The sequence below is a fragment of the Corvus hawaiiensis genome, chromosome 7 (assembly GCF_020740725.1).
Source record: "Corvus hawaiiensis isolate bCorHaw1 chromosome 7, bCorHaw1.pri.cur, whole genome shotgun sequence".
Taxonomy (NCBI): Eukaryota; Metazoa; Chordata; class Aves; order Passeriformes; family Corvidae; genus Corvus; species Corvus hawaiiensis.
In genome coordinates this window covers 23,414,123-23,432,745 of record NC_063219.1, presented here as the reverse complement: position 1 = coordinate 23,432,745, position 18,623 = coordinate 23,414,123, and the positions used below count along the sequence as shown (strand labels likewise).

The window sequence follows — 18,623 nt, the reverse complement described above, 5'->3', positions numbered from 1 at the left end:
GTTCCAGCAAAGCAATTAAGCACATGCTTAATTTTAAACACATAAACAGATCTACTGAAGTAAATAAAACTGGTTGTGTGCTAAAAGTTAAGCTTGTGTTAAAGTACTTCAGTGGATTGTGGTAGAATCATAGAAGCCTTAAATGTTTTTACTTTCCAATAAAACACACAATTATTAAAATATACATTACTTGGAGGCAAGGTAGAGATTCAGTTTTAATGTACCTATAAAGTGGAACAGTTACTTAGGAAATATATAAAATGCTGCATTAAATATGGGTCTTTTGCTGATAAATTACAATATTACAGTAGTGGAAAACTACCTCAATGACAATGTTCTTGAAAGAACAGGACCTTAAATTCCCTTTATATTTGCAGCAATTTTCATATTACAGAGGAATAAAAATTATTTTCAGCTTGAAAAGGCTGTATCAATAAACTCTGAATTTATAATTTATCAGTTATCCCGAATGCTTTCATAAATATTCTTGCCTTTTATTTCCCATTAGTTCAAAGTTTCATCTAATGTTAGTTTTAATAGGTGTTCTGAACCCTAAGAACAAGACAAGCCAAAAGCATCAATACTAAAAGACAACAGATGAGATCTCTGTACTAGAGTTACTGAAATTCAGGGTTGTCTTTCCTTCAGGATCTATATGAATTTATCTGCATGTACACTCTTCAAGCTTTAAAAAGTTCTGTTCTGTTCAGCAGAGCACAGTCTTCTTTCCAAACTGACTAAATCTTAGCATGACATATTGAAACAAAATGTACGGTTACTGCTGCAATTAGCCTGAAGTTTTCTTTTCAGCTCTGTGTTTCTGAAAACTTGCCTACTGTCTAGAACTGCATGATTTGATAAAACAGAACAATTTCTTCCTCCTGAAAACCTGCCTTACTATTAATATGTATGTTCTTTCAACTAATCTAACATTAATCTAAAAGGACATGATTTAGCCAGACTTAGTATGGAATTTCAATATGGCATAATAAGATTTTCTTTAAAAAAAATACAGATTCTATATGGTTCCACTTTTGAAGATGTTAACACAAGAAGGAAATAAACAACATTCCTGAAAGCTTCTCAGTAGCATTCTTCTGGGTTTTTTTCTGCTGTTTCAGTTGTTATTTAAGCTTCACAAAGAAAAAATTCAGTGATTTTATTTCTTGGAGTGATTAATATTTTTCACCCTTGTTCCAACAATTAAAATACTGAAAAAGGTATCACTACTAGTAAAAGATTACTGTGATAAAACACTGAAAAACGTAATTATGGCAGGGATTAACAAATGCTAATTTCAGTAGTTTTAGATTTATATTTCCAGCTTCCTTACCTCTGGACAATCCCAAGTATTTGAATGTTCTTTGAAGTCACAAATAGCTAAGACTGAAAAATTCTGTATTCTCTTCAGCCATTGCACACAGACTCGAGTATCTGTTACCCAAGTAAGCCAAGTAAAATAGTGATCACTAAAATATAAAAGAAAAAGAGAAAGAAATGGTGGTTATTAAACCAGAGGAGTATAGAAGCATTGCTACAGATTGCATCCCCCCCATTACTGTCTGAAAAGCAACAGCAAAGCATCCACTGTTTTAGGGTACTTTTTGTCCTTTATAACAATGTATCATATGGACAGCCAAAATCAAAATACAGTACTTCTAGTTAGACTCTGATCCTTCTAGGAGTTTAATATGGCAGTCCACTTTAGAAACAATACAACTCAGAGGTCCAAGCATTTAAAACAAATAGACAAAACCTTTTTTAAACAAGAAAAGACATATTTGAGAGCACACTACCTGGATGCTATGATTGCAGGAACTGGCACCTCCTTAGGACCAAAAGCTTCAGAGTAAATAGTGTCTACAACAAACACTTTAACAGTAGGATTTTTAGCTCCAGCCTTCAAAGAAAATGTATTAGGTTGGTAAAACCAGGCTCTGAATAATTCAGATAGAGGAAAATCAAAGCAATTTTTGCCGGAAAGTAGACAGGTTACAAAATATGAATTCAGTTGAGTATATTACAGCAAGTAGTCTTATAAGATCTCAGAGTGACACAGCAGTAGTAGATACTTAATTGTGTATCATTTAATATATAAAGAAGAAAACCTTTTAAACAGTCACGTTTAGTGCCTTTCTCTACAGAAAACGTGCTTGATGGAAACCATTGTTCTGTTTGCAGTGTGGATCTTTGCAGCACACATTACACTGACTTCAGCATAAAACTCCAGTTTATGCACATGAGTGCAAGTGCTGTTTGCCATCACAGCAGGAAAATGGTTGCTTAAACTGATTTCATGGCTGCTTCTTCACTGCATACGTTATCAGTTTTTTAATTCTTCTCCATGTGTGGTCTAAACCATCCAGTTTTACTTTAGAACTGTGATCGAGCTGACAGGTGAGCAAATTCTTAAGATACATTAATATGATTCCTTGCAATCAAATGAACATGATAAGAGTCAGGAGAGCTCTCTAATACATGCTGAAGAAATGCCAACCCAAAACCTTCTTGCCTTAGATCTGGCACTTGAAAGCAATTAAAATCCAAAGCTCCTTGAGATCAAAAAGCACTATGGAGTCTATGAAGTGTGCAAATAACCAGAAGCTGCCATAGCCTCTATTTTTAAAAATTAAAAATAATTTAGCCTCATAATTTATTTACTATAATGAAAAATAACAACTGCATAGTTTACACATCAGAATAAGTAAACTGAATTGAAAAAAAGTAAGGCTTGACAACGCAAGCATGCACTTTAGCACGTGCTTTTTACTTATGCGAGTAATTCCATCTATTTCGCTGACATTATATTTAAATTTTAAATGTACCTACAGCTTTTCAGAACTTAGACCAAGCTTTTTTTCTTTCATTTAAGTCACAATAGATTTAACCATGGTAATACTCAAGAAATTAAGAACAGTTAATTTTCTCATTGTCATAACTCATTTCTCAGCAGAAAGGAAGTCAAAAGAATGATAAAACATACCTTTGGGTATGGGATAGTTATTTTCCTAGGATACTGATCCTCACCAAAATATGAATATTCAATAACTGGTATGTCAGAATCATTAAATTGTACATATGCTAAATATCTTCCACTTGGAGACCACCACAGTGCATATTTTGTTGCTAGCATTTCCTCTGAGGAAAAAAAAGTTTTTAACTGTAATCTATTTTCCAATCTGTTTTAGCATTCTACTCAGCAACCTAGACACATAAAGACAGTTATGCTAAGTAAATAACATCAAACATCTCAAAATGTGCACACAGATCCCACTTAACTCACTTGGGATTTTCCTGTGTGCATTTGTTTGTTTTTTTAATTCTTTTTGGATGCACTGAAGTGCCAAATTTTCACTGAAATTAAAACTTCCTTTAAAGTTTAATTCCCAGCCTCTGCCTTTGCATCAGAAGGAAGACAACTTTGTAGAGTTCTGAAAAATTACAGTAACAAAGACTCAGGATTTCGGTTACGTGCTATGAAGACAAAATTCATATATTGTACAGCAAATAAGATGTGGAAATGAAGTAATCCTTAGGGCTTTAAAAAATGAGTATCATCACAGATATTTTAGAATGGATTGCGAAAACCAGAACCAGGTAATCTAAACAAAGCATTTATCATGTTAGTTGCTGCTCTTCAAGATTTACTTACCTTCATAGACCCAGTCAGGAATCCCATTAAATATTTCATTCTGTTTTCCATCACTAGTTATTTTAATTGGTGCCTCTCTTGGACTTTGTTTCAAATAGATATTATTCTGATATACATATACCTAAAGACAAGAAAGTTTTTTTTAAGAGTACAGGCAATAACAGGATTAGAGCAAGATCTTCTGCAGTCAATACTCCTATATTACACTAGCAAGACAAAATGGGAAATAAATGGTACAGTAACAGCCCTTGCAAATTCTGCAAGTGTTGGTATCTCAGTAAATAAGTTATACATTTCAGGCCAAATTCTGTGTTCAGTAAAAATTTTAGAACAGATTTTAAATATTGCATCTGTAAATCCCCATTTTAAATTCATGTGTTACACAGTGTTAAAGGGAAACCAATTGGTTTTCAGGCCTTGAAACTGCATTTAATCATATATAAAATTATGTTGGCCAATTTTGGATAGAGGCTGGTGAGCAAACTGAAACACATAATGTACCTGAGAACATGGATTATTCTTCTACTGAGACACAGACAGTAAAATCTGAACAAGTTAAAACTGTTTTCTTTGTCTTTCTTTCTTATAATCAAGATGAATAAACACAGGCCTGTCAAAAATATGGCCTAATAAAATAAAAATCAAAGGCAGATAAATGTCTTTTAGCCACACAAAGCAAATTAATTCTAGCACTTAATTATCTTTACTAACCAATTTGTGTCCAACGGGTGACCAGGATATATACTGAATTTTATGTGGAAGCTGATTTTCTCTTACAAAACCACTGAAAAAAGGAAAGAACTTGAGATGGCTTTTTGTGCACAGTGCAAATGGATCATTATACAGTACATTAATAAAAAAGTCAAAAAGTCATTTTCTAACTGCTTATTGTTGCTCAAGCAATGCAAAATTAAAGCAGGCAGAGACATGCAGTTAACACGATGGTGTGCACCAGTGCTGGCAAAGGCTTAAACTTAGTCGTTTGAAAACCTATTCAACAGCCTAAGGAGACAGCCTTATCTCTTTCCAAATGCTGCACAGGCACCTACAGTCATTTGCTGTATCTGCAGTCTGCATTACAGTCTCAGCAGGTTATTGGGAAATGTGAACTCAGCACACAGCATGCTGAGGCAAGAGCCACAGCAGCATGTCCAGCACTTGTTAAGGATCATAACTCACATGCAGAACCTCTCTACTCACATTAGCTTGCAGCAGCTTTTTTCTGTCACCTTGAGCCAACAGTTTCCCAAGAATGGCACAGCTCAGGGCAGCCCCTGTTGCTCAGAACTAAGAAGCATTTGATCATGCTGCTCCTTACAGCATAAAAAGGTGACTGCAGAGGCAGGTGGCCTCCTTTGGATTTGGGTGGTAAGGGAAGTGGTTTGGGCAATCTTGGGAAAGAGACCAAATGTCATAGGAGAAGCTGTAAACTTTTGAGGAATGCAGGATGGATGGTTACAAAATCATGGGAGCCCTAAAGGACATGAGAGACTTTTTGGAAAACTAAAGGTTAGATCAATGATGAAAAGAATTAATTAGCAGAAGGGCATGGAGACATCAGATGTGAGACTGAAGCAGACTCAAGCAGCCAAGATAGGGTGGACAAAAATCATGCAAAAAGGGAAAAAAAAGAGACTCTTGAGCCATCAAGGTTGTTGGGCATGAAATAGAAATCAATCCAGATGAAAGGAATGTATGATTTTCTTAGAGAACACTTTTTTTTTCTCAAGCAAACAAGCAACCTGACAGATTTAAGCAAAAGCAAAGCAAGTTGGTAGTCACATTACTACAGTTTTGGAGGGAATGCCTGGAAGTACATCACTACAGTGTATTCACCACAGCTGTCACTAAGAATATCAGGCCTTACCCATCTATGAGATCATAAATGTGGTATGATGCCGTATAAGAGTATCTCCACAGCTGCATAAATTAAGCAAGAAAATATTATTAGCCTTGAAAATTATAATCTAATTATAAATAATCAGCTGCCTCTTTACAGCCTACCCCTTTCTCAAGAGAGTACCAAGAAACATTTATCTATGGTAAACACAATCAACAAAATACTAAACAAAATTAAACATTTAATTAAGAGGTATATTAAAATAATTACCTTTGAATAATTGCTTTCCAGAGCTATGAAATATTGGTCTGATGACATCACATAATTTGAAGCATTAACTTGCTTCTGAAAAATTAAGAAGTAGATTAGATTCTAGTCTCTCTCACTTTTAAACTGGGACTTGAAATACAACTGCACTTTTCAGCCTTTTTATTAATGAAAAAGGTACATACCATTGTGCTGTTTGTCATGATGGTGGTTGCGTAATTAATTTCAACATTGTAAAGAATAATATCATCTTCTGCAGACTGATGAAGATATTCATTATCTTTATAAACAAGATAAAATGTCTGTTACCTTCACAGAAGATAATAGAGAACAAATCTGTTCATCAATGAATTCACACCTCCTTCAAAGAATAGGTCTTAAGCAAATATCTTTTGGCATCTACATAAAAAATGTTTCTTTTCTAATGATTCTGAGGTACGGAGTTATCAAGAAACTGTCTTCAGTGTTCTTGAGTACATTCTCCAGATTATACACAGCACAGAGGATCAACTATTTAACTTTACAAGTCAATGCCAGATTTTATTCTCATCAATGTCTGATCAAGAATGCCAGTGACAGACCTATTAGAAAGTCAGTGTCAAAATGTAAATGTTTTAAAGAAAAAGGTCTTTGCTTATCATTTTATCATAACATTCTCATTTGTATATTCTGCAGATAACAGCATTACCATGCAACTGACACGGCACGACTCTGCCCTTGCTTGCACAAGTCATACAAAGTGAGGGTGAGTGGCCTTCATTGAAAATGGAATTTAACCCTACCTGTGCTCAAGAGCTGAGCTATAGTTCAGTGGAGAATGAAGATCAGAATTTTAGTTTAAGATTATTATTTTCACTGCTATAAACAGAGAGAAGGAATTACATATTTGGTGTAGCTAGAAAACAAGACTAAAAGTTAAAAAGCAGCCTGAAATATTGTGAAGATGTTAATTTTTTAGGAAATTAGATCACCCTTGGATCTTTTGAGCATTCTTGTGTGATTTGTGTAACAGTATTTGTGTTTAAAATCACCCTTAGGATGAGATATACAATTTTAACTCCTTGTTTCAGAAAAGAAGTAGACATATGGAATGCTGTAGGCATGACTATCTATGGAATCTTTGGCATGACTTTTGTGTGAGTTTTGTGACTGTTAAAAGGAAATATAAGTCTAAGTGAGAAAGCTATAAAGAGGGAAGAATAATATTAGGTTTAGGTGATATGCTGCCTATGTCCTTCAGACATTCAGACAGAATTCTAACAGTGACCTAATTTTTAAATCATACGAGTGATATCAACATACTTCAAACTATTAATTGTAAAATTTGAACTGCTGCAACCAATGCTGTATAAGGCTTTATTTCAGTTCTAAAATTTTGGGCTAAAACTAGCTTGGTGAGACTCCATGTGAATGGGCACTGTGCTTCTTGCTACTGGCAGAAAACAGTGCTTGAGGCAGCACAGAGATGGGAGTGGTAGTATGTGTGCTAGAATGTAATCCAGGCCAGCTCCAGCCTTCCTGGGCTGTGCAATTCAGTGATAACAAGAGCAGCACTTCAGCCACATACAGATACATTTATATCAGCAGCAATTAATTTCATGTCTCTACCTTAAGGAACTTAGAAATTCAACTTTATTTTCTCTGCAATATTCTGTAACTCAGGAATTTCAGCAGTGTCAGCATTTCCTTAAATGAGATAAGAACAGCTGGCATCATTGCAGAGCCATGGAATTACTGAAAACAAAGAACAGGGCCTGCAAAACAGACTACCTCAATCTTTACAAGTGGTAAGTGAAAAAGTGCTGTGAAAAGCATGAAAAGGAGCTTGCTTAAGGAATGACTGACACATTGACAAATTTCTTTCACTTGCTGCAGTGAATATGACAGTAAAAGAAATAAAACACTGAAGGCCTCTGTAAAATTACACTTTATACTTGACTTAGACATGTCTGTTGAAACATGAAATACCTGGATTTTCTAGAATGACTGACAGAATAGTAAATTTCAGCCATAAGTTTTGACTAACACATTGTTTAATTTCATAGTTAGCATTCATTCAAAGTAAAGCTGGAAGGAAAATACTTTTCTCAGTCTGTGTAAATCAGTCTGGAAAGACATATTAGAAAGGCTTATCTGTGTTTGAGAAAAGGTTTTACTTACCTGACACCCAATATGGAAAAAATGTTTTGTATTGGAAGTTTCCATTCAAATAATCCTCCAATGTAAGAGCTCTGGGACCATCATCTGTGTTGACAACTAAGAATAAGAAAAAAAGTTTCTGTTAATGAAAAGTGGGAAAAAAAATTACTAATCTAGCATTTTCTTTTTTCTATATTTAGTGCCATGGAACTGTGAGGATACCATAGTCCTGGAGATATGCAAAGAGTAGGTGCAGCAGAAAGGCAAGTTTTTTGTTACTGTTCTGATAAGGTCCTTTAGGCTCTGAAAGACTCATCTTTGGAAATACAAAATTAACTAGACAAACTAATTTATTTCAACCACTTATTCACTCAGACACATTTACCTGAAGACCCTGCAAGTCTAAATAAGCCTTTTTCACACAAATGACAAATTAAAGGTTATTTGGTGGTTTTTTTGTTTTTTGTTTTTTTTTTTAAAGCATGGGTTTCATGAACTTGTAAAGACAACGGTTTTAATCAAGACCTTCACATGTTCAGCAAATGGTCAAACAACAGGATGTGCTTACGAACCCTTACTTCCAAATTTTGTACATGCCTCCTTAACTATTGTTAGAAGATGGATGTAAAGCTTGCAAAATAATCTCCATCCACATATATTTCTTAGTAGTCACATGAAAAACATCTATGAAGGAATGCAGGTAAAAATAATGCTGAAAAGTAATGAATGAGTGAACTCAAACTTGAACATTTTATTTAATGCTGCAAAAAAAAGTTGACAATGACTCTGGAAAGAAGACAGGTACTCAAATATTTGATTTCTAAGCAGGTCAGAAAAAGGTATTAAAATAATGCAAGAAGTGGAGGTTAGTTTTGTGGCTCTTGTCTGGCTATATTTTTTCCCAAAGCTAAACAACTTAAGCTAGGGCAGATTTTAAAAGAAAACGGAAGGACAATCAGCTGGATGAGAAGAGGATTATGCTGTGCAGTTCCTGTGTAGAACCTATGCAGTTCACAAGAGTGAGAGCAATCAAAATATTTAATCCTCAAAAGATGCACGAACTTTTCTGATAAAGGCAAATTTTTAAAGTTCAACAGCAATAATAATGGCAGCTTTCAGGTTTAGGCATCCTGGATGCTATGCTTTCTCCTTTAAAATCAAAGGGACTTCTGATAGGGTTTTCAGAGGTAGCAGAGATGTCACACTGCAGCTTAGTAGATCTCTGCCACTTCCCCTGTTTGTTCCTTCAGAGCTCTCAGATGACTGTCAGATAATCAAGATGACTCATTGCTCTCAGGTTTCATATCATGCTCCATCACTTGCTCATTACAGTCGCCCTCTCTGTTAAGATCACACTGACTGCCTGGGAAATGTTTCTTCATATTGCCTTCTATAGTACTTTGTAATGATAATACTTATTTTCTTCTGCTAAGTGACTATTACTTACTGTAGAATACACATGTCAGGTTGACTGTTGACACAAGCATTGTCTGCACTAATGCAGAAGAAAGCTGTCACAAGGAATAAAACTGAATGCCAATCCAGAGGCAAAAACCTGTCCGTATAAACTCTGAGCTAGCAATAGTCCAGAAAATATCCCAAGAAGGTCAATAAGAAGTTAATTCCTCTCGCTAATACTATGACTGCATATTAGAGATCTTTGATACACTAATGATAAACATAGAAGATGACCGCCTTAAAAAAATATGCAGAGGACATAATTCCAAAGAATCCAATTCTAGTTATGTTGAGTGATGATTAATTACCACTATCTCTCCGTTAAAATTCTCTAAGTGAATAAGCCTATTAACAAAAGAAATCGCCTGGCAAGATCTATTTCCAAGGTAGTTTGTATAGAAGCTTAAAATTTGCAGTCCTTTTTGATACTTTAATCTGTTAAAATTACCTGGTTCCTTCTCTCATCTCAAGACAAGCAATAACACAAACTTCTCATCACTGGTCTAATTTTCACAGCTCTAATTTAAACCTTCCCTCTGTTAGCCATCTCACCCTTGCATACTTAATATTCTGTGAGGATTTATTATGACTACTAATGATTTTCAAAATGTGCCCGCTTAGATCTGAACTTCTACCACTGCACTGAAAAAAATTTGAACACAACTATTTCTCACTTGAGTACTTTTAATTTTGAATGCTTGTTTTTATGTAACAGAAGATAGCAGCAGCATCTCCAATAATTTCCCACAATTGTTTCTGATTCTTTCTTCTGGAACTAAAGACTTGTTCAATAACAGTATCTGAAATCTCTGCTCACAAACCAGACACAAACATGAAAAGTACTTTATGTATCAGCAGCACTCTCTAGAAATTAATTTGGATGGCTGTTGGCAAATTCTTTCGTTGTGGTTTGTTTCTCCATGAAACAATAAAGATGAAAAAAGATGCCCAGGGACGAAAAGGAAGCAAGTAGCAGAGCCAACCACAGAAATGAAAGCTTACCAAATTTCAGCTTTGCCCACTTCGCTTCACCACCCCGCTGTCTCAGTTTTAATCCTTTGTGGTCCATTTCCACACATTTACAGGGTGCAGTTCTGCATTTCTCTGTGCACTGAATTGGTTATTTTGCTTCACAGTGTAACTTGTTTTATATATTCAATGATCATAATTATTCACTCATGCATTTGAGTGTATTGGACTTACATGTATAATTGTGGTGATAAAAGTCTGTAAACATCTAATAATTGTCACTGGCTTTATGCAGATACCTTCTCCTTTACCTTTCAGTTCACTGTCATGAAAGAGCTTAATAAAACACAAAAAGCAAAACTTTATATTAAACTCAGATTAACTTTATGCACATCACTCCATCCCTGTGAAATTCTGTTCGTATTACCAGGATTATTCAATTTCAAACACTGGATGTGGGTAAACCAACACAACCCTTTATATTTCAAAGCTCTCCTGGCTTACTTCACAACATGTTCTAATGTGCATCCTTATAAATTGTGTCTAATCCTGCCAAATTAAAGTAAGCATACATAATAACCACAAAGTATTGTTGTTTCTGTATATGGTATTTTTAATATATGTAGTTATATATATATATATATATATATATATATATATGTATTTTATATGTATTTAACATATATGTATTTTTAAATGTATTTTATTTAGCATCCACTGCTGAACATCAAGTAGAGGACATGCCAAAGGAAAACTGGTTAGCATGGTATTATTGTCTGCTTCTGAACTAGAATGTCCATTCTCATCTCTGTGGGCTGATAGTAAATAGCTGAAGCACAAGCTCCTGCAACATGAGGAAACCCAAAACTCAGTTCAGCATCAGAAATTAATTCCAACACTCCTGACCCTGCTCCAGAACTTCAGTCACACTCAGCATCAACTCACATCAACTGAACCTGCTTTTCCACTTTTGGATTTGGCTGAGGTGTTGAGAGAACACTATCTCCTCTTAAGAAACTGGCTGCTCACCACTTCCTGGCTGAGCAGTAAGCCCTCTGACCTCATCTGTGACATCAGAAAAACAGGGACTGGGCCAAGTGTACAGAGGGAACAGAAACTTCACCAGACATGACTTTGGACATTCATTAAAAGTAGCAGAAGAGATTAACTTGGTGCCTAAGCAATACATACGGTTAATTGTAACTCTGTCTGTGGTTCCGCTATTGCTTTTCAACTGCAGACAGGTATTTTCTTTCATGTTTATGCTGCAGAAGAACAGGACTGGGTACACCAGTGTACAAGTGAAAAGCACCTTTCTGAACTGTTTGGATTTGCAGTGCCATAGCTGGTTTAGCACCGTCAGCTAAATGCTACCACACATTCCTAACTCAAAGATGCGTCAAAACACGGTCAGTAATTTCTTAGGCATGGATGCTGTTTGCTACACAGAGATTGCCCACCCTCTTCTTCTGAGCCCCACAGAAATTGTCTAATAACTGCAAGCATTTCCCTCTTAATATCCTCTCCAAAAAATTATTTTCCAGTGCAACTTTTTGGAAATTTTGACATTTTTACACATTTGCATGTGTAAATCAAAACCACCTATCACATTTTGAGAAGTCTGAAGAACATGAAATGACTAGAAACTTAGCAGACAAAAGCAGAACTACATGCTTCTTCCAGTTCTTTCAGAATTACAAATTACATTTTTCTTTGCTGATTTCTTAAGCAGAAATTTATTTGGTCTGTGTCTATACATTTCTCATATGCAATTAATTGTCTTTCTAGATTGCCACGTCCTTTCAGCTAAACAGTGGTAAAGGTGGAATGTACAAACAACACTCCATCTGTGTAGCCATTTCCTGTCTGTCTTCACCTTGCAAAATTTGTGACCACAAAATTAATTTATTTCTTCTATTTACAACTGACCAGTAGTCCACTAAGAATTCAAAAAGGTTAAGGCATTCAAACAGGTAACTGCAGCACTTGCAGTCCCACCTGAGAGTAAGAAGCCATAATCTGACACATCCAACATAACTGTGTGTTAGACACAACTGTCTGTTCCACAATCGTCTAAAATGCTCCTCCAAAAGCACCCTGTGAAATAAGACAATTTCTTTATCATCCAAATGGATCTAAATATGATGTTTGGGATGACTGGTTATCGAGTCACTATTCCAAGAATCTAGAGAGATTACAAGAGTTCTCCATAATTGTTCAGGTACTGAAGAGGCCAGTGAAATGTATGTGAGAACCTGAGAGGGGAAAAAACACATTCACTCTTTCCTGCAGTACCTCCCATCATCTTTACAATTTCTTCAGGCTGCCAAACTGATCCTTGGACTCCAACCTCTTTGTTTCCTCAGTACTACTTTTTTATTTAAATCTCATAAAAATATTCTGCCTTCCCCGTCATAAAGTGCAGATTTGATGGGAGTAAGTCTGACTTGATACCATGCATTTACCTTGTAGTGAAAGCTCATATCTGACCATGCTTAGCTAGACAAAAAATCTGGCACCCCACTATTGACAGTAAAAGTCAAACCTGTCACTCTGAGGTGGTATCTTTTTCCAGCACTGCATAATATATATGCATATAATTGATATAATCTATCCTCATATGCAAATGCTGCATAACAGAATCATCCCTAACTGCTTCAGAAACCTTCAACCCTTCCCTCAACAACCCATGATAAACATTATTCACAGAAATATCAGATACGAAAGAGATTTCACCTTTCACAAAACCTGCATATTAACTGCAGGACTTAACTTTCACAAGACTTAAGCAGATGGTTGATTTTATAACATTTAGTTGTAAATACAAAACTGTTTTCTCCATCTTAGTCCCCCTGCCCACACATGAAGAAAGAATAATAACAGGAAAAACATCCTTTAAATAGATACTGTTACTGGAATACAAGCCTTTTACTAATATTTTAATTATTTCAGAGGCAGTCAGGTAATCTGCTATAGTGATAGGGTCATGTAAATACTTCTATTGCCCTTACTACACTTCTCATAGAAAACAATTACCATCAAGTCAGTGCCACTCATGTTCAAAATTTCAAAACTCATTTCAAGCTTCACCAGAGGACTCAGCAGACCACAACTGGGTTGATTTACCTACAACTGGCATAATAATACTAGAGCAAACTATCCATCCCTGTTTTATACAATGCTGACTTTCATTTTCAAATGCAATCTTGAATATATTCACAAATAGTTCATCATACCCCATCTACAAAAAAAAAAAAAAAAAAAAAAGTGTAACTTGTAATTGGGTATAGAACTTCTGTAATTATCATACAACCATTTAAAACCAAATGCAAATTCACCAAGATAAAGAAAATTACTAACAGTTTGGGACAAAGTCTCCTAACTCCTAACACAGAAAAATAACATGAGAAGATCTGAGAGTTATTTTTGCAGCCGTGACTAAGAACATTATATATCATGCACAATAAAGTTAATTCAGGTGCTTTTCACTTCAAGGAGTTCCTTGTTTCAACATCTGCTGGCATTTCAATTCTACCTTCAGGATATTTCAGCTGTCAGTACATTTCTGTAAAGTGATAAAGCCATAACAATTCTGACAGGACAATCCTAAAGATGATTTGACAAACTTGGGAACTTTAGAAGCCACAATAGCCAAAGATACTGCATTTTACACTACATTATATTAGAAATACCTTACCTCTTGATGGAAGCAGTATAATACACATAAGTAATAAGGAAAGCAAAAGGCATATAACCACGCCAAATATGATTTTTAGCCGGGTCTGCAGAACAGAAACAAACAATAATTACATTTTTAATATTGCCTGAAGTTTGCTTCCATGGCTGGCAAATAATTAAATCCTCCTACTCTCTAACTGCTGTAATCCGTTCAAGCAACAAGCAAAAACGGCCCTGCCGTACATACAAAAAGACTTCCCTTTCCTTCTTCTTTAAAGCAAATATTTTTACGTCAGAGCCTGGCCTTGTGCAACAGCTGACAGTTTAAAACAAAGGATGGAAATGCTACCAAAAGTTGAATTCGGGAGCATACAGACCTTCATTTTCCCGTCGTATCCTAAAAGAAGGGAAATTCTCTCTTCTGGGTGTTGGTCAGTAGATCTAGGAGAGGAGTTTGAAAAGGCAGTGTCTGTTTTCACAGTCGGAGGCCAAACCTCTGGCAGACTTTTTTTCCTACATACTTTTGAAAACTGTGCCAAATTTCAAAGGCTTTCCATAAAATTGAAACCACACTTTTGGGGAAGTTCTTGGACCAGAAATGGACAGTGGGTGGCTATCGGGGTGGTGATTATGTACTTCCCATCAATGTGAGCTGTAATCAACATCTGCTTACACTAACTTGAGGTTTTATGACTCATCAGATACTTGACATGCACTGTTTTTCTCTGAAAAGTATCTACTGTGTTTTTTGGCAATCTCCACATTCTCAGGACATAGTCATGACTATATTTCTATTCTCTACAGAGAAATTAGAAGAAAATCCCATAGCTTTATTGTTTATGTAGAATTCACACATGTTTCCTTTTAGAAATAATAAATGATGGCACAAGAATGCAAAACAAGCAGCAGAAACAGACACTGTTTAATGGCTTCCACATGTGAGGAGAATTACTGTTTTCCCCTGAAAACTATGCACATCTATAGGCTACGTAGGAGAGCTTAGAGAAGTAAATACATACAGGCCGAGCGGAAATTCTGAAATAGTTCTTAAACCACCAATTACACCTATTTTATTTAGCCCACTGAAATGAGGTCAGCTGAAAACTGAGAAAACTCCGGAGACCGCAGTGTCAAGTTACATAATCCATCCCTCAGGAGAGCGGAGACAGGCTCGAAAAGAGAAGTAAAAGTCCGCCGTGCCCCGTCCCCGACGCTCCCCAGAGCCCGCGGCTGGCGGTGACCCCGGCCCGGCCCGGGCAGGGCCCTGAGGGAGCCGCCCCCGCTGCCCGCGGGAGGGGCCCGGCGCGCGGGACGGCTGCGGGGCCGCACGGCGCCCCCTGGCGGCACAGCCGCACGCACACACGGGGACGGGGACGGGGACGGGGACACACACAGACAGGGACACGGACAGGGACAGAGACACACGCGGACATAGGCACTCACCTGGACAGGGACACACACAGACAGGGACACGGACAGGGACAGAGACACACACGGACATAGGCACTCACCTGGACAGGGACACACACAGACAGGGACACGGACAGGGACAGAGACACACGCGGACATAGGCACTCACCTGGACAGGGACACACACAGACAGGGACACGGACAGGGACAGAGACACACACGGACATAGGCACTCACCTGGACAGGGACACACACAGACAGGGACACGGACAGGGACAGAGACACACGCGGACATAGGCACTCACCTGGACAGGGACACACACAGACAGGGACACGGACAGGGACAGAGACACACACGGACATAGGCACTCACCTGGACAGGGACACACACACACACGGACATAGGCACACACCATACATACATGTACACGTGGACACACAGATACATGGACACAGACACACAATACACACGCACAGGGACAGGGACACACACAAGGACAGGGACACACACGCGGACACACACAGGGACATTGACACGCAGGGAAAGAGACACACACAGGGACATAGACACACACAGGGACATGGACATAGGGAAATTGACACACACACACAGGGGGACAGACACACACACAGACACACACAGGGACATTGACACACAGGAACAGAGGCACACACACAGGGACACAGACACACACAGACACACAGGAACATGGACACAGGGACATTGACACACAGGGACAGAGGCACACACACAGGGACGCAGACACACACAGACACACACAGGGACATGCACACAGGGACATTGACACACAGGGACAGAGACACACACAGGGGGACACAGACACAAACACAGACACACACAGGGACATGGACACACAGGGACAGAGACATACACACAGGGGGACACAGACACACAGAGCTGCACATATACACACACACAGAGGGACACACACACACATCCCCACATGGACACAGGCACACAACACATACACATGGACATACACATAGATCCCTGGACATAGACACAATACAGACACACACATAAATGGACAGACACATACACATAGACACAACAGACACAGACATATATACACACACGTACACACACACACACATGTACACATACTCATAGACACACACACACATTACACACATCTGACACACATGGGAAATACCACCTGCCAAAGAAGGCCACATTAAATTTAGGGCTAGTGACTGAAAGTTTCGGGTTGGGCTTAAGTGTGTCGATTTTGCATGCGGAGTCTGATGACTCATCTCACCTTTCTCCCTGCTGGGACAGAGCTCATTTTCTTCTGAGGAAAGAAGCCTGCAATGGTGGTGCCTCTGTGGGAAAGTCAGGCACTGGGACTGATTTTTCAGAGGTTAACAAGGACCAAGCACCTGAAATTCAGTAGTTGATGGGTTTATCAACTCCTCTGTCCTCTCTGAAAATTGAAAATGTACTAGATGAGATGGTTTTCTGTCACACCAAATGGTTCAGCAGAACTTGGGCTAACTACAGAGAATTTATTACAGAGTATCACAAAGAAAAACCATTTAATGTATTATCCCCCAAGTGGCCAAGTTACCACCTTACCACCAAGTTATCATAGCTTAACAGTATGGGCTGGAATTTGAATCCTAACTGTTACACCAGCCTTGGCGAGGCAGAACTGATCTGGGCAGTATTTTGGCAATATTCATTGCATTAGACTTGGAGAGGGAATTTTCAAAAATATTCAAATTTATTGTCTGGAAAAAACAGTGATACGAAACATGCCTTATTTTCTCATTAAAACTCAATTCCCCTCTCTCCGCAGTTCTTGTCACAATAATAAATTACAAGTTAGACAAGATGAAGTTTCTGAATAAGATCCCTCCTGGTGATGTAAGACATGCAGGACAAAAAGGCTGAGAAGGCTAAAATACATTGTTTATGTATATGTTTGTTTATACAATGTTTGTATATACATTGTTTATGTATATTTTTTGTTATGCTAAAATACGCTGTGTAATAAAGGCTGAACTGAGCTCCAAACCAGTAGTTTTCCTAGCAAGATAAAACTGCAGCTACTCAAAATTTCCATTAACAGAAAAGAATTGTGATGATTTTTTCCCCATGTAACTCATGCTTCATATTCATATTTCCAAACTGCTACTTATTTCCTAGCATTCCATAATTAATGCCATTTGTATTTTCAATAACATGGTTCAGAGAAATACATTTTTTCCTAACATCATTGGATATTTCTGACAACCAGAACATCACAAAATTGCAAATGTAGGTTTTGATCGGGCTAGTTTTCCATTCCAAATATGCAGCTTCTTCTAATGAATGCATACTTAGAGAATGCTTCAAAGGAAATGATTCAAACTCACATGATCCAAAAGGCTTTACAAAATGACTATATGCTGCATACTATGTATTTTTCTACTTCAGAAACAACATTATTTAGGCATGTGTTTTAATAAGATTCACAATGGTTGCAGATTAGAAGAAAAAGATTACCTGTCAGAGAATGACATTTACAAGCTTTGTAGAACTACTGCTAATGCCTGAACTGCCTTCTCTGGAGAGTTTAGACTAGTACCAGTGCAGAAGCAAACAGCAATTCTTTCAACAGCCAAACTCCTCCTAACTTCTACAACATAAGGAACTCATAATGTAAGAGAAATAAAAGTGTAAGCAAGCTAGAAAGAGGGTGAGAAAGAGGGAGAAATGGGCAAATTATGGAACAGAAAACATACTCAGTTTGGCCATCAGCTATCCAACCAGTTATGCAACTACTTGAAGGTTACTAAAGTGTTTACACTTCACACACGAGGAAATGCAGATTTACAGATGTAGGTTGTGCATGACATCAGATCAAAAGGAGACAGAGTAATGAAAATACAATTGAAGCAGAACCAGTTCTTAAGCAGTCACACACACAGCTAGACAAATCCCCAGTGACTAAGTTTTTCTTCTTTTCACATTTGTGAACTAATAAAAGCTGTTAGTAGTAAATACAATCAGGATTTGTCACACTCCCTGGAGGACTTTGGGTCCCTAAAGGCAGTAAATGCAGTGGTAAGCAGCAGATAAAATACGGCAATTTAGCTTGTTTTTTACAACTTCACACTTCCTGGATGGGAAGTATAGGTGTGTTTTACAACCCCATTCAAAGAAAATAACTTGACTGGAAATTCGTTATCCTACACATCAGCAGG

At 37.4% G+C, this 18,623-nt stretch overlaps 1 protein-coding gene across 2 annotated transcripts in view; it reads right to left on the bottom strand.

The window, feature by feature from the left end:
- Positions 1 to 14,568, bottom strand: part of LOC125328678 (fibroblast activation protein alpha) — a 37,433-nt gene extending 22,865 nt beyond the window's left edge. Inside the window, exons 1-11 of one of the 2 annotated variants that reach the window (XM_048309707.1) lie at positions 14,381 to 14,568; positions 14,023 to 14,107; positions 7,920 to 8,015; positions 5,945 to 6,039; positions 5,763 to 5,834; positions 5,520 to 5,572; positions 4,364 to 4,436; positions 3,653 to 3,773; positions 2,984 to 3,138; positions 1,797 to 1,900; positions 1,334 to 1,469 (exon numbers count right to left, since the gene is read on the bottom strand). In XM_048309707.1, the coding sequence (XP_048165664.1) occupies positions 1,334 to 1,469; positions 1,797 to 1,900; positions 2,984 to 3,138; positions 3,653 to 3,773; positions 4,364 to 4,436; positions 5,520 to 5,572; positions 5,763 to 5,834; positions 5,945 to 6,039; positions 7,920 to 8,015; positions 14,023 to 14,107; positions 14,381 to 14,386 (996 nt within the window). In that variant the 5' untranslated portion in view covers positions 14,387 to 14,568. Of the gene's footprint in view, positions 1 to 1,333; positions 1,470 to 1,796; positions 1,901 to 2,983; positions 3,139 to 3,652; positions 3,774 to 4,363; positions 4,437 to 5,519; positions 5,573 to 5,762; positions 5,838 to 5,944; positions 6,040 to 7,919; positions 8,016 to 14,022; positions 14,108 to 14,380 lie in introns of both variants that reach the window. The other variant, XM_048309706.1, reaches the window with a different exon arrangement.
- Between the last annotated feature and the right edge of the window lie 4,055 nt (positions 14,569 to 18,623).